Here is a 16,825-nt window from a genome sequence, read left to right on the forward strand (position 1 = left end):
TTTGTTTATGAAACCTTTTTCCTCTCTGGTCTACACTTACCCTTGCTTGCACAGGTAGAAATAAGGATAACAAACACACCATAACTGAATGAGTTTATTTGTTTCAGCACTGAAGATGCTCACAGTTATGTTTTATGGGGATTACAGTCAGTTTTGCTCCTGCTCTGTCAAAAGACCCATGTAGGCCTCTGAATCATTAGATATCCTTAGTGCTGCTAGCTTCCCATTGTAGAAAACAGAAAGGAGGGCGCATATCAGGGTATTGCTTTGTGTTTGTAGTACTGGTATCCCCTCCCTGTGCCTCTACTACTAACGGGTAGAGAGCCCAGACCTCAGAGCCTTCCAGAGAGAGGTACAGAGTTGAGGAAGCATCCTTCAAAAACTTTGTGCACAAGATAAGGAGGAGGAGGAGGACGAAGGGAAAGATCAGCAGGGCCAAGGGAACAATTTAAAAGAAAAAAAGAGCCAGAAATAAAAGCAGAAAAGGTGGGAAAGTAAGGGACAGACAGAAGGGGAATTTAAATTTTAAAAGGTAGTTTTGTGGAAAGAGAAGTGATGAAGGCTGAGAGAAGGAGTGAGTTTGGCATGGAACATTAACATTAAAGCCATGCAAAGAAAAGCTCATGTTTTGACATGCACACAGCAATACAAGCTAAAAGCACAGAGCAGGAATCCCCAGCATTGTTGAGAAAACAATCAACCCCCACGGTTTGTCTGTCTATTTACAAAGAGAAGAAGCAGATCAGGATCTGTGGTGTTCTTCTCCTCCAGCCTGGCCTACACGCACAATAATATGAAACTGACAAATATCAATAGAAGAGCATATTCCCTCTCCAAAAAGAGGCTAAGTCTACATTCTTAAATTACTGGTAAATCATTTTTTTCCAAGAGTTCCCACAAGTTCTCTTTCCCTCTGCAGAGAGAGCATGGAAAAGAGAATTTATGACTTGTCAAAGTTCACATAATTCAGTTAAAGTCAGACCAAAGCAAAGGAAATAAAAGTTCTTTTTTTTTCTTTAAATGTCCCATTTACGAACACACAAGAGGGTAATAAATAACATTCAACTGACCTAACAGCTTTGTTCATATAAATAGCCAAGATATAATAAATTAGGAAATCAAACAGTGAGATGAACAAACATGAATAAATAAGGACAACAATACAAAAATATCCACAGTTGCATTTATCACGTCATTTTTTCGTTTGTTTCTCTACTCCTACTGCTGGTAAGTGAGACTAGAGAGAGGTATAAATGAAAAGCAAAGAAGAAATGCTGCAGATAATAGGAAACAGGAATGTTTGGATCATTATTGGGTCAATCAAACAAAGACGTACATGATCATGTAACAAAAATACACAGAATTTAAAATGACAGTAAGTGGCAGGCTCAGGTTCACCAACCTGTTCCTATGGTATCTAAACAGTGTCACAACTAGACATTTCTTTTTTTTTTCTTTTTTTACATAAGAAATGATATCAGTCTGTACAACAGAATAGATCATTCATTTTAAATACCCGAATATCCACCCACTTCCCTCCCCCCACCCTATACTATCATTTAATATCTCCCGCTGCCCTGTTCTTCTCGCACCCAACTCCTCTCTGAAAACACAATTCCAGTCTGTTTTGCAGCAATAGTATTAAGTCTAATAAAGTCAGTTAGTATTTCAAACCCAGTTCTTCACAAAGAAAGTACATTATAATAAAAAGCAAACAAATACAATCCAGCAAGCATCCGTGTCGGCTGTTTGGGCTTTCCACAAAACTCCTCTCCCTTCTCTCCTCCTCGTGTTTCTGCATGGTGTCTTCTTTTTTTTAAAATGTTGTTCATCATTGTTGATACATCCCAGAGTTTTTGTGCATACTGGATCTGTGCGTGTATGTTTTGTGTATGTGGCGTCTGTAGTGTTTTTGAATAATGCTCGTTTTCCAATTAGCAAATGCTCCTTGAGGTCAGAGAACGGTGATAGCTGGTGAGGGGAGCGAGTGGTCTTGTTTTTATTGGGATGTGTGTGCTTGTGTGTTTCTAAGAACAAGAACACTACAGGATTTTTTTTTTTGTCTACTTCTACTGATGGCTGCCAGGGGTGGAGTCGGGGTGCAGAGGAAGATGAAGGTAGAAGTCTGCATGAAGGGTCTGTTTCCATGGTAACCCCTCCCCCAGCACACCGCTATAAGAAGAGTCCTCCGTCAACAATTGTCCGTCTCTCTTGGCACGCTGGAGGGGTGTGGAGGGGTGGTCGAGGGAGGGCGAATGGAGCAGGGAGCAGGAGGATGGACTTTAATAGGTTTTCTGGATAATTCCTGGTATCAGAAACAAGTCAGGTCATCACACAGGTTAGCAGCAGCATGGGAGCAAACAACTGAGGCCCACAGGTGATTAGATGGTTAGGGTACAGGAGTGGTAATGATGGTGGACACTGAGGGGTAATGGAAAGGGGAGTGGAATGGCAAGGGTGTGTGTCTGTTGTGTTGGTGCAACATGTTGTTTGCAAAATATCACTTTGATTCTTTTAATATATTTCTATCTATATAAAGTCATTTTATAGAAAAGATGTCCATAAATGATTTATATATATATCTAGCTATGTACAGATAGCATATTCTCTCTGTGTCTCTGGCTTAAAGTGATACTGGGATGGCTACAAAGCGCCACGGTCTAAGATTCCTCTGGTGTCCCCACAGATGCCACCGACAAGTGGGCTCTGTCTCGGCCTGCAGCAGGGAATTTGGTGTCATTATTTTCTGGGTCATGCCTCCGGACGTGCATGGGTGAGGGGCAGTGCTTGGAGGGCGTGCCAGGGGGGTAGGGCACCTGTCCATTCTTCTCGTCTGAAAAAAGTTGTTTAATTACGTCAAAGAAGTTACTCAATGGGCTGCCTAGGTACACAGATGGGAAGAAAAGAGGACAAAAAAGGGGGGAAAGAGAGAAGACAGAAGAAACAAACTAATGAACAATGGGGTTCACAGGATAGAGAGATGGCTACATGTAAGGCAGAGCGAGCGAGCAGAGGTGAGGAGGTGGTAGACCCACGTACACTGTGCAAGGATGAGAACTGCCGAAGCAGCCGTGTTTAGACCACATAATGCATTAGCCTCGGCAAATCATGCATACGTTTCAGCGCAATCCACGGAAAAAAACACAAGTGCCCATTAAGTCGATATAGTGACCAGTGTGTCTGAACGAGTTTGGCTGGCCAGAAGCAGGACAGACAAGATGATAGAAGCGAAAAATGAGAAAGCGTGGAAATTCAAGAAAACGCTTCCTGTCAAAGAAGCATTACTGCTCCCCCTGAAACATAAAAAGTCTTGGAAACCTGTCCTCCAGCATCAAACGTCTGACACATCCTCAATGTAGGTGTGTCAGACGTTTGGTTTGACATACTAATCATGAGTCGTGTTTTTGCCAGCTAGAAGCTGGCAAGCTTTTTATTTTTCCTTCAACCTCAAGGAAACAGCATCACTTTTAGACTACTGTAATTCCCTCTACAGGGACCACATCCAAAAAAACATCTCTGATTGTTTAAACTTAGCTGTCAGATTTCTAACAGATTCAGAGAAGTTACTTCCATCCATGCTACACCACACTAGCCACCTGTTATACACAGAATTGGCCTTAAACTTAAATTTCATTCATTTTATTTTTAAATACTTATACAACCTCAGTCCCATCTCCATTACAGACATACACACACCTTATGAACCTGCCCACTCCTCATGACAGAGCCTTCCGAATTACATAGAGTTCTGTATCCATTTCCTCCTTACCAGAGGAAATTAGATTTGGAAGTGTCTACTTTTAAATCACTCCTCAAATTTTACTTCATTGTAAACTATTTATGCTGTATTCTCTAATACACAATTTTACTGTGTTTTGATATCATAACCATAGCACTGAAGGGCAACATAGACTTCTCATTAGTGAGGCTGTCTACCTTGTGGTAATTGTTCATAGTGACATACATAACACAGTAAGAGACCTGAATGGACCTCAGAAAGAGGAAACACGTGCAGTGTGTGTACGTATGGACAACAGTACGCATGCATATAAGCATTAAGTACACCAAACATAAGAAATGAAGCAAAGAGGTGATGGTCCGCATAAGCGTGACTGATCAGTCACAAACAAGACTGTTTCTGACTTCTTTGCAGTCCAAGCAAACAGTTATAGCATCAGTAAAAAAAGAAAAAACAGACTGATGAGCTACACGGACAATAAACCGCACAAACATGCTGCGTCTACACATCAGCAAAATGTAGATTATAAAATAGAATTTCTTGAGGTAAAACATTCTGTTATCAGTCTGTATGTACTTCCAGTATGATGACTGCCTGCAGTATTGTGTAAATTAGAAAATTTGTCATATACGGATTAATGAGCAATTGCATGCAAGTGCACATGTGAGAAGGCCAGTAGTAGTTTCTACTGATCCATTATCCTGCAGGAATGTGGCTGTAGCTAACTTCTTCCCCATGTTTATACTTCTAATTCCACATTAGTCAATTAACTCTTTCCCAATCCGGATTGGGAATCCATGTTTTGAAAAGACTACAACAGACCACATAATATTGCCTTTTCTCAAAAGCATCTTTATCTGAATGAATATACCTACATTTTACTTCCTGCATTCCTCCATACTTTAACTCTTCATAAGTACAGGTCTCAGAAATGCTGTCATCACTAGTGATTAGGGGCATTAATAACCAGGTTTTGACAAAGCCCTTTGACACAATGTTATGCAAATCAATTTCTATTCTTAATTACAGTCACTGACTTTTATTTTTAAATCCCTTTTGTTCAGGTACTACTAGAGGTGTGTAAGTGGGTCAAAGTAAATAGAGAGGAGGAGAATAAGATTGTTTTCATGCCGATTGCTTCTCAGCGTGATGCCGTAAAGACATTAATTCATTCAACTAGCCTTTGTCAAAAATAACTTACTTTGACTTTTAATACCAACTGTATCATCTCGGACAACACAAACTAAAAGTAGTGTACTTTTCAGTATCTATCCATCTATTGCTTTAAGCGGTTCTCATATTATACTCCAACAATGTCATCTCTCCTACAGAGACGGCCCACTACGTCAAAACCCCCACCACCATTAAAACCTAATCTAATGTAACTTATTGTAATTTTACCCTTCCCACACCTCAGCCTGGTAATGAGCTGCACGATATAAAAAGATCAAAAATAATTGGTAAACTTACTGAGGCACAGCAATGATAACAGACTGTTAAATATCATAACAGCTGTCATGACTGCTGTTCATTTCTGAGTGCCAATGAGAGTAATTTTGCGTAAAAGACACAGGGCAAAGACACAGCTCACACTTAAAAAACTGTAGTGGGACATGCTACCAAGACCTGGCATGGAACTGGAAATGAGTTTAAGAGGACAGAGAAAGACGCAGACACGGTTCACAACTGGTAACGTTTCCTCCTGATGTTGTTTACTTGTCTGGCCAGCAGATGGAGCTCTTGGATGGCAAGTGAGATGCACACAGCTCACAATGATTCAAAAGAGTCAACATGTTAAGAGCAGAAAGGGGTGAGTCGGAGCCCTATGACTCTTCATCATCCAGACTTCACTTTTATGAAACAGTATCGAGCCACAATGGCACAAAAAACGTGCTTACATCTGCTGAAACTGTCACCTCTGAAACTACTGAAAAGATGAGAGAAGAAAGAGAGACTAATATCATCAAGTTCACATGTGAATGGCTGGGTGATGATGACTGTTGACCTCAGAGGTGTTTGTACCTTGCTTTTAGCGGTGGACTGGTGAACATACAGAGAGTGAAAGCGCACGGGATGCCTAGAGAGCGCACTTATCAGGTGTGGTGTCGCTATTTGGCGCAGTGCAATGTGGGAGTGCGTTAAGGGGCAGAGGTGTTGCCATGGTGACAGGCTCCAGTGATCAGTCTTGAAAGTAGGAGTAACAGAATGCGAATCGGCTTACCCTACCTCTACTCTAATCTTCACTGCCAGTGGGCAGAGAGACAACATTTGACCCGCAGTCGGTGCTTGAGAGCAGCTCCCACCCTTTCATAGCAGTGAGGCACGGGCATGCAAAGGAAGCCGATTGGAGAAGCAGAGAGTGGCTTGAGGATTTCAAGCATACTGAGAAGACGGGTTGGATTTAGCTTAGCTATAGCGGCGAGTGTAGCTCATCAAGGGGCGGGATGGGCAGATGAGGCGGTAGGGGAATGGGTGGAGAGGTTTTGGTAAAGGTTTGGAATTTCTTTTTTTTAAATATTTTTTTGAAAAGGAATTCTTACTCACCGGAAAGCTGTTGGACCCCAGGCTGATCGTGTGTGCTCAACAACTGGCTCTGAATCGTCTCCACTACTCGTTTAAAGCGTCGGCTGGGTCCTTCACAGAGACATAGATAAACACATGAATGCTGACATAGTAGACCTTTCATGGAAAACACTTACAGTTGTCTTGGTAGGTAAAGCAAAAATAGCATAAATGATGTCTCTATTCCATTAAGCGTGTGAGCAAACCATGATAGTAAACCAGAATGCACGAAAGCGGCACTTCTACGAGTTCAATGCTGCCATCAATAGATCTATTCTCTTCTGTGACAAGTCATGGGTGCTTTTCACTATGCTAACTTTTGCTTCCTTGCCTCCAACTCTCCTACAGTGACTTGAAAATCATCGCCCCTTACATGCACCACAATGAGACAAGAAACAAGGAAGTTTCTGGAAAGGATTAATATTCATTTTGGTGTGATATATAGACAAACACATCAAATGCAACTGATGATAAGAATGTGCCCATACTTGCATGTGTCTTGTGCATACCTACTGAGAAGACCTACAACACGTGATGGAGGGAGGGGGCATGTTATTATACTGAAAAACCCCTAAAAAGTCTGTTCAGGGATACAGAGTATCAGCAGCATGAAGGCACACAGCAGAACTTGTACAAATATATTGCAATAACCAAATAGATTTAAAGGTACTGGTTTTTGAAGGCAAAGCAAACAGGGATATGGACGTGGTGCAAAATGTGAGGTGGAAAACTGCAGAAAGCCTGAGATTATAAATGGGGGCCAGAGATGAGTGCTGCTGAGAGCTCCTGCTGTCTACCTGTTGTGTACAGTATACGGTCAGTGACATGAAGAACTGGCTTCTATTACAGCCCATTCAGCTCAGCTGTGCCCCCATTTATGTGAAACAGAAAGAGGAGAGTAAAAGAGAGCATGCAGGTGTTTGTGCAGAACTAAGCATTAACACACGTTTCAGTGTGGGATTGTGCATAGTTTGACTTCAGTTTGCTAAATCTTATCAAGAATTCAGGATTTAAAAAAAATTATGTTTTTCATTAAGTTTAACACACCAACATGCTTTCGGGGAAAAAAAAGACTTCAGGCTTGTTTGTTTGTTGAATATACATGACTCCATTAGTTTAAAGTGTGACATTCAAAGTGTTTCACTTGTCATTTGTGAGCTTGAATTTAAGGCTAATGAGATGGAGAGCCAGCTGCTCAAATGCCATAATAATACATGCATGTCTGTCCTCTGTGATCGGTTGAGATCCTTGGTTTGAACTTGACCCTTTCTTTCTTGGATTCCAGCTTTAAGTACAGAAGGAAGACTTGGTGTATTCAATTTTTAGAGAACTAATTCCTCCCTTGTATGCAACACAGTGTCTTTCAATACTGTTACAACACCTTCTCCATTGATTTTCAGTTCCACTGTTACACCGTTTGCATCTACTCGAATCTCAAACAGTGAAGACACATGTAGGTCAAACTTCAAGTGCCCACAGATGATGTAAACTGAGACAAGTGTTAGTTCACACAAGCCACAAAGTTAAACCTAGTCTGCAATTCTGACAGGTCAGCTCGTATCAGTTCCAGCCCACCATCGGCTGATTGTTCACATGACAGTCATTCATGTATTTTGCTTGCAAATCTCAAACAAGGCTGATTATTTAAGTTGCTCTAGCCTGCCTACAGTTGATACACATCTGCAACCCCACTCTACAAGATCTTCTCATTTTAATCCGGTACCCGACTTAATCAGCGTCATATCTGTTGTCACGGATGCTTTTCCATGTATCCTCACAGAAGTGTGGATACCAGAGCCGTACCACCAAATATACCGCTGGTGAACATTCTGCTTTTGATTCTAAAGGCCATGACTGTAATTTCCTGAACAGGGACAGCCTTTCTTAAAAAAAAAAAAAAAAAAAAAAAAAAAAGGGTAGAAGCAGGTGAAAATGTTGAGATGTTTTTATGATTGCTGAAGTATCCTAACCTGAGAGCAGGGTGAAGGTTACAGAGTAGATGCCATTCTCCTTAGTGGCAGCTGTGCTCTCTGTGTAGGTGATATCCACCTGAAATTTCACCGGCTTCTGGAAGACTGTGGGGCCGGCTGTTGACTTGTACTCTGCTCGAAAAGAGGTCTGAGAGATGACACTGTGGCTCAGGCTGGGAATCTGTGGGGGCAAAAAAGGAATCGTGAAAAGAAAATGTCAGAAAGAGGAAAAAAAAACAGGAATAAAAATAGGTAGCACAAAGACACGAGTAATGGGATTATGCATAGGAATCACTGATGTTAAATTTTTCTCCCACACCTTGCAAATGACAAGGTGAATAAACCCTCATTAAAATACCCTCCACATAGTACGAGCCACATTTGAAACTCTAAGGAGATTAATGCCTCGGGGAGTAGCCATGCACGCCAGAGAGACTTAAGCTAATGTAATCTTGAGTCATCCAACAACATTGCACTCTCCCGCCTAAAATGAATTTGTATGCCCAATGAACAGGTGAGCCCTGAAATTGTCACGTTTTGCCATAGTGCTAGAGAGGGTTTGACATTCCATTAATGCTAGAGTGCTGAGAGGTATAATTCCACTGATTCAGGTGCCAATCTCCTGTCTGGAATACCAGCTAGCATAACCCAAAGGAAAATGCTTCCTCCAGGGATGAGGAAACAGATTTGACATTGACCCGCACCGGCAGAGTTTGTACACTTAGACTTTGTTAAATCTAACTGGGGTGAGGATAGGTTCTGTTCAATTATGTACTCTGAATATCAACGACCACTGCTTACTGTTTCTTGGTACTGATTCTGCTGCGCTTACTGAAAAAGCTAATGCTGCCTTACATTTCTGCATGTATTTGTAGAACCACGCAATAATAAAGCACAACACACACACAGACACACACACACACACGCAATCTACGCTTTTTCTCACCCTGCACATCTAAATATACAAACACACATGCTCAGAGCACTGTATTGAGGGCAGGACATCTATATGCTAATGACCAAAGCTCAGTGTTGATTTTCTATTGACCTCAAGTGGGTCCACAGTCAAAGAGAAAATAGAAGCGGTGAATACAAGCAGTTTACTGGATTGCTACATAAATCAGCACCATGTTAGCAAACACTCAGAGCATGCCTGCCTCGTAGCAGAGCCAACATCCTGCATTAGAGAGCAAATACCCAGGTGATACGGCTGCATTCATGCACAAACAGATACAGTGGCAGCAGATGGGAAAAGGGTCAGGGGTTCAGCAGAAGGGACAAAGGAAGAAATTAGCAAAAACGTGGTGTATCTACCGAGAGAAAGGCTTGAACGATGTCTGCCTTGATTGAGCTGAGAGGTTTGTCTTTGATGACAATGAAGATCTGTTCCTCTTTTTCCAGGTTGATGAAGTTACCAAACCAGGATTTTTTGGCAAGTCTGTGAGGAAAGAAAAGACATTTAGCAGAATATAAGCCCAATGTTGTACACATACATCTTTATACAGCTGACCATTTTTGCAACCTTGTTTTAGTTCCCTATCAGTCTATTGATTCTGAGAAACAACCACCTCCCCACAGTTCTGTAGGGATTCAAAGGAGCAAACAGAGGATGTTCCAGTGCATTGTGTATGAATGGATTTGAGGGGGGTGGGGTGAGATAACTGAGTCTCTCTGTGAACAGAAGGAGCAGAGGTAGATGAATTTACTATTGGCCTCAGCCCAGGTGCACTTCCAACCACTAGTAAGCCATATGGACTCCTGTTTTCTGGCATTAATATTAGATATAAGATTTATAATATTTAGCATTACATTTAAATCAATATAAATACCTAGTAAAATATGGAAACAAATGTAGATTAGCCGAAAGAGATGCACTGTTCTGCAGTAGGAGACTGACTACAGCTCACGTGACTGTATACTTCGGGCTGAGCTAAAACAGGGTCTCTCTCTGATCAATTTTCCAACTTCTTTCAGTTGGGAAATTCCTATCTAGCCAGGTGGAAATGACCAACCCAGACAGCAACCAGCCAACCAAACAGGCATATCTAGGCCAACCTTGAGTTATCAGGCCCATGGGAACTCAAAAGCATCACGCAGGCTCGTCCTGCCTCCCTCATAACCCACTCACTACCTCCTGCTACTGTCCTCTTTCCAACTCAGACCAGACCGGAGGTCATTACAAGTCGACTCAGCAGGCAAAAATCAAACATTCATAGATGTTACACTTTCCAAAACATCATCCTATCGAGAGGGAGCCTGTTTGAGCCAGTGGCTAAGGGGCTGAGAGGTTATGCATAGTTATGATAGCAGTGGTGCTTTCAAAATGGACAGCGTCTGCTTACTCTGGGGAAGACTCTGGTGTGAGGCTGGACATCTCCTCTTGTGTGGGAACTGTGGAAGCAGAGTTAGATGTCAGACGATTGAGAAAGACTAAAAATTGTCAAAAAGTATATTACGGTACAATGTACAGTAAAACTTTTGGGGAAAAACCAAGATTGTAGCATTAGTCAGCAATTTTTCATGTAAATTGGCTGAAATCTACCTTGGAGTTTCCTGCGATGGAAACGTGGTGAGCCCAGGAAGCTGTTCTTGATGGAGTTGAGGCGCGTCCTCCAAGGCATGCCTCCAATAGAGGGGCTTGGGGGCGGTGTTGGAGTAGGTGTCCCAGCTGGGCTGTCCTTGGGAGTGTGCACTGGGGTGCCCTTTGGGGTGGGGAGGGGGCTGCCTCGAGGGGAAGGGTGAGGGGTAACCTGTATGAGGGGGATAGATTTGGGTGGGTGGTCAGTAAATGGAGAAGGGGCTGGTGCTACAGGGTGAAAATGGTGCAGCCTGATTGGTGACAGGGGCAACACAGGGCTAAAGGGCACAGAGAGTTGGGGGTTGGCAGCATAATGAGCTCGTCGTACTTGGGGGCTGTTTAAGATGGTAGCACTGGCGATGGAGGATGAGGAAAACGGGGAGGATGGGGAAGATGGAGAAGTAGGGGTAGGAGGCACAGAGGCAGAGGGTGGCTGTGATGGAAGCTGGCAGGGAGTGGAGTATTCTGATTTGGCTGCAGGTTCTGGATCAAGGGTGGTTTCAGGAAGTGGGTTTGATCGTGTGGCTTGGAGGGGCTTTGGGACAGTTTTGGACTTGGCAGGGAGCGTCTGTGTCTTGTTGAGTGCTTCTGGCAGGGGCTCACTGTTTGGAGCGAGCGAATTGGGGGTGGAGATACGCTGGCCTGCGCGATTTGGAACGGGCTCAGGGGATGGACAGGGACTGGTGTTAGGGGACGGGGACAAGTCTGGGGACTGAGGTGGTACACCAAACTTTCTGACAGGCTAGATTAAAAGAATAACACAGCCAAGAGGAAGAAGAGGTGTAAAACAAAAAGACAACAAAATAAACAAACAGAAAACACACACAAGAATGCATGCAAGTACACAAACACACAAAGCAAAGGAAAGGGAAGGGCAAACCACCACACAGGTAAAGGAAGAAGTAGCCAAAGGATTTGGAGGCAGGTAACAAGTGCACACACATAGGAAAGATGGAGGAATTGCAACAACAAAAAAGAGAGAAAGAAAACATGGTAAAGACCATTCAGTGACTCATGTCAAAGCAAAGCAAAACAAAAATGAAATGGGAATAACAATACCAGCAAACAATGTGCTCACTTTAAAAAAATCCAAACAAAACACAAAAAGACAGACTTTATTTGCATAAAACATACAAGGCATTCCCAGCAGAGACAAGCAAGCAAACACAAACACACGAGAGAGACAAAAGGCCAATTGGGCTGTCTCAAAAACAAGTGGAAGGTGGCAACTCTGCAGTCAAATTTCCTGATTATTTATTGATGTACTGATTTTGCATGGTTCATTTGCACTCACACTGGTTCAATATTTGCCTTCAACACATTCCTGTCTTCCAGAAGCTAAGTCTGAGAAAATAACCCCACACAGAGCTTCATGCTGAGAACACAATCCAGGCTTTGGGTGGGTTTGAGAAATCAATTTCCCTTTCAGATAAGCCTGCAAGAACCTGTGTGGTGAGGAGCTCGTCTTAGGATCCTGGCTAATCTGGAGCCTTCTCAGGTTAGTCAGCTGGAAAAGTTTACTACAAGCTCCCCAGCTTTGAGCAAAGGAAAGTGGGATTTTCTGAAGCATTCCCTGAGCTGGATTTCCAAAGAGCTCAGGCCATAGAAAACAGAGAGAAGGATAATAAGTGCAGAGGATGGAGAGAGAAGAGGCTTTGTGGGGTGGAGAAAGTTTTCTGTGCTGTCATGCCTCCTGTGTGCATTCAGCAGTGGGTTTTTACTTAGCATTAACGGAAACATCTAAGCTATATGGACACACAGGAAGCCCTGATATGATACAGGATATGAAAAGGTAATCAAAATGGACCTATACTTTCTCAAAACACAAAGGTAGATCCTTCAAGGCTGATAAATGTTTATATAACGGTAAAACAGATTGGTGGAAAAATATTGCTGTGCAGAGAAATATTGTTTTCTTTGTGTGTGTGTGTGTGTGTGTGTGTGTGTGTGTGTGTGTGTGTGTGTGTGTGTGTGTGTGTGTGTGTGTATGCTTCTTTCATGGTCAGAAAAAAGAATATTGCTTTATTTTCTATTGCTGACATAATATGACATCAATAAAATGTGATCAGCAGTAGTTGGTTGGCCATTATCCCAGAAGGTTAACAACTAGTTAGTTAAGAACTGGGTCAAGAGGTGTGTTTTATGTGTGTGCGTGTTTGGATGTGAACTGAGGATTACGACTCACCCGTGGGCTGCTGAGCGGGCTGGTGGAGAGACCAGAGGAGGCTCCACTAATAGACCGCGACCTGTGGTACAAACATGTGAGAACACACAGGAGAACAGTAATTTGTGGTATCAACACATGACCTGTTATGTGTTTGAATGAACACAGGTGGGGGTGAACGCTTGGTTACTTGTTACACGTTATTTAGAAAGTGGAGCAGCATATGGAGCTGTCATACTAAGCACACGGGTTACTATCAAGCCCCCTGCAAACACAACACCTACCACACAAATAGGGTACATGTATCACAACACAGTAACAGCACTGAGGTAAAAACTACTACTAGCAATTAATCTCACTCAAAAGTCAGTTTAACAGATATTGATTTGACAAATTTAAACTTCCCACACACTAGGACTCAATCTAGCTTTAAGCCACATTTAAAGTTTGATAATAAACCAATCATTCTGACTTCTTAAGCCTTTAGGCCATGAAACTATCTCGAGAGGGAGAATGAAGAGAGACATTTGGTTGAGCGCCATTTGTCATGTTTGTCTTTTCCCTCGCAGATGCTGTCAATAACCCCTATGAGCGGAGTCCTGTTCAGAAATGAACAATCACAGCACAATCTGTCTTCATCAAGCACGCACGTACACATCTACACACACAGACACACACGCACACCCAAAAACAACGCCTGTCAACACTTGGAAACACCAGCTGCTCACTGTCACAACACTGTTCTTTTTTGTCATTCAATCTAATCATACCCCTCTTCCTTCTCTCCCCCCACTTTCTCTTTTTATGTCAGCATGGGTGCATTTATTAATGTATGTCTGTAGCTATAGATCTTTTATCTCAGCTTGAATAAAGGAAGAGATAAAAAGCAGTGACTACTGCTTTTTAAACTACCTGATTGAAGAAGATCTCATGAACAAACTTGAGAAGAGACTGAGATCATTTAAAAGTAAAAAGGGAGGATGGATGGAAAAATAAAGAGTGTGTGGAGTAACAGGGCCATATGCTCACTTCTAATGCTGGAAGCATTCCCACAAGACCACACGGCATTCGAGGAGGCAAAAACTAAAAATGATTATGGCTATCAGCCTAAAAAATGATAATACTGTTATAACAACTGCAACAGCCATAATCATACTTCTGAGAGTAAACAAAGCAGAATAAGGAACATTAAAAGCTACCAAGAAAGTGAGGGAAATTTAGAAACACCCACTGGCGAGCTATTTTTATAAGTTTACCGCTCCCCTTCTACAAATTTATTTAGTGCACACATCCTTTTACACATGAGTAGGCGTGCCGAGACCATGCTGGCAAGGATTTCCTGTTTCATGGAACAACTGACCAGACAGTTGGTATCATTTCCATTTAAGTCCTACAATCCACTGAGACATGGCCGCAGTTGCTCACTGCAGCACTTGTGACCATGTAGCCAACTGAACTTCATTTAAACATGGCCAAAACACAACATCCTCCGGCCATTATGAGCATATTGTTAGGAGCACTCTGCATCTGTTAGTGTTGGACCAGAAGGCCTATAAAGCTAATGTTGCAGATGGTTATGCTGTACAGTAATAGGCTGTCAGAGGCTCAACCTTGCTTCAGAGAGAGGATAAAATGTTGTTGTTCAGTGCTTTATTTATAGGGAACAGCATACACAAGGAGGGAGTCATTTATCATGTATCACAGAAACCACAAGCCCACATTATTAAACCTGCACTGGAGACAACATTGTAGCAAGCTAGCTACTCTACTCTCGAGCTACTCTGTGCTTGTGTGCTCACTATGTTTACATGCACATACAGTATCCTGGATTTATTTTTGGAATATTCTGGCTATGTAGCGCACATGTAAAGGCCATGCTGCAACAAATCTTGAACCCTCCCAGTTGACTGTTATTATAATTATTCTTTTAAATCATTTTTAGCGCTTTTTGCTTTGCCCTTGGACATCATTTGCAGTAAGCTGGCTACTGATTGGTTACCCCTCTTTGCTATAACATGTATTCTGTGGGTGTTATCACGTGAATTTCATTTAGCTTAGCTTGCTTTACTGTAGCTGCTTGTTGGTAGCTGTGAACATGGCAAATTTATCCTGATACTACATGAGCCTCATCATTGCCAAGTCACTCAAAGGACTCCTCCCCTGACAGGTTACCTTCTTATCAAGGGAGGAATACTGACCAGCCTGATGCTGAACGTACCAATTCCAAGAAATCTTACAGCTAAATATTCCAGGGCCAAGATCACTGATAAAGGGGTTCCTTTTCAGCAATATATCCAGTAGCACAGTAAATTCTCTAGATTTACTGGGTCAGTTTGGCCTCTCTTATATTCTGCCATTCTGTTCTTAGCTGCTGGGTGACAAGGCGAGAGAAGAGAGTCATCTTTCCAATGCTGACAACAACCAACTAAGCTTCCCGCTGTGTCTACAATCAGAAGTTGTAACTACAACTATGGATCTCTGACTTTGTCTTGAGTACAGGAAGCTGATGGCATCGTTCCCAGTAAAGTGCATGTTCACTGTCATGACTATCAATGGACCCGTACATCAAGAGCTAGAGTCATAACTAATGTTACTCTTTTCTGCTCAGATACAAACTTGATAAATGTGGAATGTGAAGACTTAATACCCAGACTTTTGTGTCTGTGTAAGAATATTGGTGCATGCAGTGTTTAACAGAGACATGGTCTCTGGAAATACCCATTGCTATTTGTGGACAATAATACGGCACATGTACTGAACTAGAAGATGTTTTTCTTTTCTTTTTTGGGTTGTTGTTGATGCAATTTTGATACCTATTATGGTAGTTCTCTTATCTAGTAGTCATTAATTCCCATAAGCCTATTTTCAAACAGGACCCATGTCCTCAGTATGTGACCGCCAGTTGTCAGAAACCCATCCAAAGCGCCTGGGGAACTAACGTGTGGCTGCGGGGGGGTGGAACAAGTATAACAGATTCTGGGTTGAAGGCATGGACTGAAATAAAACAAAATGCAAGAAAAATAAAATGGATGGTGCCAAGAGCCAAACAGAAAATGAACAACACTGCCAAAGCCAAAGCACAATACGACTGAGATACATATTCCCTTTCTAGCACCTCTATATTGGCTGCTTCTTACCAATGGGCCTCTTTTTACACATAGTAAGTATTCATATAAATCCACAAACTGTTTGAAATCATTTGCTTCTTTGAACCTCAACAAGTCCCTGCAGACTCAGTGCATTAATATTTACAGCTCAGTTCCTTAAATGTCTAAATATAGCAAGACCTCTGCAGTTTCTGTAGTAAAGATCACAGTTTAAGGTGTTTTATTTGTGCTTATTGTAGTCTCTTAAATAAATTAATGTCAGTAATTAGCAGGCGAGCTGACTTCTTACGACTGCTCTGACTACTCCACATTCAAACTGCGTGAAGCAACTAGAGCAAATCTCTAATAAAAAAAAAATCAATTGATATTCTCTCCTCCTCGCTGCAGCACTTTTCCATATTTCATTTACATATCATTAACCTCCCTTCATTTCTCCTGGCGTGTTGTTAAGATTTAAAATTAAATCAGTGGATTTCTTATGCTTTGAGTTAAGCTTTAAATGTCTTTTTAAGTGACATTTTTGCATAGAAAGATTGAAACGGACATTCACATGAGAAAGTCTCCATGTGCATTACTGCACAACATAGCTACCGCACCTTTATTCCAACATCCGTACTTCATAGGAGCAATCGAATTAACAATCATTTGTATGAAACTAAAGTGAGGGCTGATACTCTGAATGTAACTACGTGATAAATGAGAGGC

The 16,825-nt window shown here is 42.0% G+C and overlaps 1 protein-coding gene across 4 annotated transcripts in view; it reads right to left on the minus strand.

The window, feature by feature from the left end:
* The window catches only part of brsk2a (BR serine/threonine kinase 2a), a 177,060-nt gene that overhangs the window by 488 nt on the left and 159,747 nt on the right, over positions 1-16,825 (minus strand). For 2 of the 4 annotated variants that reach the window (XM_085461385.1, XM_085461384.1), the window contains 7 exons: positions 13,035-13,095; positions 10,814-11,021; positions 10,614-10,662; positions 9,586-9,709; positions 8,272-8,452; positions 6,284-6,373; positions 2,312-2,881 (listed from right to left, as the gene is read on the minus strand). In XM_085461385.1, coding sequence (XP_085317511.1) covers positions 2,661-2,881; positions 6,284-6,373; positions 8,272-8,452; positions 9,586-9,709; positions 10,614-10,662; positions 10,814-11,021; positions 13,035-13,095 — 934 coding nt within the window. In that variant the 3' untranslated portion in view covers positions 2,312-2,660. The other 2 variants (XM_085461387.1, XM_085461386.1) reach the window with 2 other exon arrangements.

The sequence above is a fragment of the Copadichromis virginalis genome, linkage group LG7 (genome assembly GCF_057382275.1).
Source record: "Copadichromis virginalis isolate Kocher_CV1m ecotype Utaka linkage group LG7, C_Virginalis_male_GT1.1, whole genome shotgun sequence".
Taxonomy (NCBI): domain Eukaryota; kingdom Metazoa; phylum Chordata; class Actinopteri; order Cichliformes; family Cichlidae; genus Copadichromis; species Copadichromis virginalis.